Consider the following 4,216-nt stretch of genomic DNA (forward strand, 5'->3'; position numbering starts at 1 on the left):
ATGCTTGTCCCGGTTAATATGAGTTGCTGATATAAAATGCTCAGTGGTGAAAGTAACTGTTAATCTTTTGCTGGCTGCCATTTTGAAATAAAATGCAGTGCAGGTACTTTCATGGTGTTAACTTTTAGAGAGAGAAGACATGGTCGAATGCAGTGCAAAATTAATGTTGCTTTGGCACGATTGTCCTTTACGTGTTGCTTCCTCTGTTCTTTGTGATACCTTTTTTTATACTAACCTTGTGATGCTTTCTAGTAACCTTATTTCTTGGCCATTAATCAATATTGTTTGGCCTGACTTGATGTTGATGGTGAAGAAGGTGAAGAAATCTGTGCTGGAGGGGATGGTGGATCCGCAACCACCGAGGAAGGTCGTTTAACTGCAGAAGTTCGATCTTCCAGAGGCCAGGGCGATCCCGGGCGGCATGCACCATCCGGTGGTGCCCCGGCAGATGATTGACCTATGGAGCTTATAGTGCCGTTTGGTCTATTGGAAGTCCGGTGGTACTGGTTTCCTTTATATTTCCCACTTCTGTATTTCTGAGCTTGCCATTGTGTGTTTCTGCTGAATGTGAGTGGTGTTGTTCCGGTTGTGTGGATCAGCTCCGGCGAGAACCTGATGGGTTCTTTTGCTGGGTTTGTAAAAGTGCTTGTCTATTTGAAACGCATGCTACCAAGCCCAAGTTGAAACGAAACCGATGTAGGTTTCTGCTGGTCTCATGCTTGAGTTCCATAAAAGCCTCTCCTGGCCGCCGCGGCCAAGGCTGCTCCGGTGGCTGCAAGGATTAATGACTCAGGGCTGTTCCATAGCTGGAATTCCTTCTCCTGTCGTTGCGACATTGCATAGCTGCAAAAGCAACTCTCCTAATAATTCAGAACGTGATATTGGTAGAGTCTCAACAATACTCTATTGTGATGAATTGGGATCATCAGCTGGAGTTACCTTATTTGTTCCCTTCGACTTCGGCTAATCCCTTAGTTGCAAGAGAACGTGCTACGTAACCCATGACCATGAGGACGAGACATCTCACCGGACATGCAAATTAACGGACCTACATTAGGTGCTAACAATACATTATCTCTGCATCATTACTCTCCCTCCGCACATACATGCATACTGCAGTGCCATATATACCAGCAAAGTGGCACCTGCTCGACCACTCTAGATAGCTGCGTGCCCCATCCGCCATCCGCCATGGCCGAGATCAACAATGACGCCGCAGAGGAAGGAGACGGGCAGCTCCTGTCCACGCTCCCGAAGAAGGAAGGGATGTGGAAGCCATTCTTCCTCTACCGAGGCTGCTGGCTCACACCCCGGACCGTGACGAGCATCACGCTCCTGCAGTCCCAGTTCGCCCCGCGCCCCGACGACGTCGTCCTCGCCACCTTCCCCAAGTGCGGCACCACCTGGCTCAAGGCGCTCGCCTTCGCCGTCGCCAACCGCTCCCGACACCCCGCCGGCTCCGGCGCCCACCCGCTGCTCACCACCCACCCGCAGGACCTCGTGCCGTCCCTCGAGGTGCCCCACCGCGACGTCCACCCGGTCGCCGGCCTCGACAAGCTCCCCTCCCCGAGGCTCCTCTCCACCCACATGCCGCCGTCGCTGCTGCCCCCGGGCATCTCGGCCCTCGGCTGCCGCGTCGTGTACCTGTGCCGGGAGCCCAAGGACGTGTTCGTCTCCAGCTGGCACTACATGAACAGGGTGAGCGCCGACTTCTCCCCCGACATGGACGCCACCTTCGAGCTCTTCTGCGAGGGGTTCTCCCTGTACGGCCCTCTCTGGGATCACGTCCGCGGGTACTGGGAGCAGAGCGTGGCGGAGCCCGACAGGGTTCTCTTCCTCAAGTACGACGACATGATGGCCGACGCAGGTAAGCACCTCAAGATGCTCGCCGAGTTCCTCCGCGCCCCGTTCACTGACGAGGAGGTCAGCGGCGGGGCCGTGGAGGACGTCGTGGCCCTGTGTAGCTTCGAGAATCTGAAGAGCCTGCCGGTCAACTCCTCAGGAGTGTCCGATCGGATCGGTGGCTTGCCCATGGAGAATTCGTCCTACTTCCGGGCTGGGAAGGTGGGAGACTGGAAGACACACTTGACTGAGGAGATGGCAAAAAAGCTGGACTGCATCGTTGAAGAGAAGCTGAGAGGTTCTGGTCTCACCTTCTGACGTGTGATTGCGTCTCTTTAATTTGATGGCCACAGAGGTCTTCTACTGCAGAGCTGAATTACATACTCGCATGAACATGTATCCGTGTTCAAATTCGACGATGCGATGCATAAATAAGTTGTTAATGAATGATACGCACACTTGCGTGTATTTAAGAAAAAATAAATGCATAAATCAGTTGTTGCCGTGTGTTTGTTTATGCTACTTGAGAAGAGTTCATGGAAGTGAAAAATGTCATGTGTCTTCCTTATGAAATGGACGCTATTACTGTGTGAAGATAATGCAAGTCTCCACCACAATTACCACGTCAAGAGCACATAAGGCCTTCTTTGATTCATAAGATAGGAAAATTATAGGAATAAAAAAGGGGAACGTTTCGGGGCGGTGCCGAACGATTCGGCCGGTATGCTCGCGAGCCACGCGATCAGCCCCCCATCGTACACCTCCCGCATCGCCCTGACCCACCTTATCTTCTCCCACTTTCTTCTTCCTCCCAATTCCCTCCTTCCCTCTCAGCCTAGCGCGCTGCTGGCCCTCGTCTTCATCCTTCGGATCTCGCCGCCGGCCAGCCCCAATCCCGTGCAGGTCCCTACCACCAACCTCAGTGCCCTTGCCCACTTCTCCGCTGCCGCCCACCCTCCCTCGATCGCGGCAACAACATCTACCCTTCTTCCTTCTCCCTCTCTTCCCTTTCCTCCTCCTCTCTTCCCTTTTTGCTGCAACCGACGACAAGCCAAACGCGGGGAGGACCAAGGCGCCCGTGCTACAACCATAGCCACAGGGAGGAGCTGCAACAACGGTACTTGGAGAGTTGCAAACGGCGTTTTCCTGTGCTACAACCATGGACACAAAAAGCTACATCCAGTAGATAAAAAAGCTTCAACCAGACAACGAAATACAGGAAAAGTTACAACCGTTTGACAAAAAGCTTCAACCCGCAGATGAAAAAGCTTCAAACAGAGATTGAGAAATCCTCCTCGACGACGACCATGGCGTCTCTTTGTGTTTTTGTTGCAACCGCAGAGTAAAAAGCTGCAACCTTTTGTGAAAAAAGCTTCAAGCTTAGGTGAAAAAAGCTTCATTTGGCACGGTCGAAAGCTTCGATCGTAGTTTGCAAAAGTTTCAACAGACCACCCATACAAACTGAAAAAGCTACAACCGTTCATGTGAAAGCTTCAAATTGTATTTGAAAAAGCTTCAACCGACGAAATAGATAAGTTTCATGCGAACACTACGAAAGAAAAAAAAGCTACAACCGTCGTTTTGGAAAGCTTCAACCGTGAATTGAAAAGCTTCAACCCGCTTTATACAAAGCTTCAACCAACTGTATAGAAAGCTTCACCCACACGAGTACACAACGAAAAAGTTGCAGTTGTTGACATGAAAAGCTTCAACCCTATTTCTGAAAAGCTTCAACCAGAGACTGCAGCAAAAAGCTCGAATCGGCTACTCACCATTTTTGATGCAACTAACTACTGCGGTGGATTCCCGGCGGAGTTGCAACGGCGACGAACTCCAGGGACCGGCAGGGTCAATTTTTGTTGCTGGGTCCATTTTTTTGCTGCATAAGAGGGGGCGGGCCATGGGGCACTTGTGCTCCAACCGGCGAGCGGCGACGGCGACGGCGACGGCGCGGGCGAGCGGCGACCGCGACGGCGAGGGCGAGCGGCGGACGGCGACGGGGATGACGACGAGGTAGACACCCATGGCTTGGTGTGGGGTGGCCCGTGGCGCTTGCTGTGGCTCGATCTGGCGCGGAAGGTAGACGACGATGCGGAAGGGATCAATCTGACGGTTGGGAGGCAGTGCATCGGACGGCCTGGGTTCGACCGGCCCAACTGTTGGGCCGGCACACCGGCGCAGATCACTGCCCGAAAGTCATAGAAAATGAGATGACATGTATCTGAAACCCTATGAATAGGAATATGAAAGAAGATGTCTTTTGGTTCACATCATAGGATTTTTTCCATTGAGTCTAGACTAATGTTTATTTTCCTATGAAATGTGAAGGATAGAAAGAATTCCTCCGTAGGAATAGGCTTTCATTCCTATAAAC

At 52.0% G+C, this 4,216-nt stretch overlaps 1 protein-coding gene across 1 annotated transcript; it reads left to right on the forward strand.

Moving 5' to 3' along the window:
• Nucleotides 1-1,028: 1,028 nt before the first annotated feature.
• LOC123147912 (cytosolic sulfotransferase 5-like) lies at nt 1,029-2,160 on the forward strand. The gene has a single exon (XM_044567237.1). It carries the CDS (start codon nt 1,033-1,035, stop codon nt 2,158-2,160), a length of 1,128 nt encoding a protein of 375 aa, XP_044423172.1. The 5' UTR covers nt 1,029-1,032.
• Nucleotides 2,161-4,216: the final 2,056 nt, after the last annotated feature.

This window comes from Triticum aestivum, chromosome 7A, assembly GCF_018294505.1.
Source record: "Triticum aestivum cultivar Chinese Spring chromosome 7A, IWGSC CS RefSeq v2.1, whole genome shotgun sequence".
Lineage (NCBI taxonomy): Eukaryota > Viridiplantae > Streptophyta > Magnoliopsida > Poales > Poaceae > Triticum > Triticum aestivum.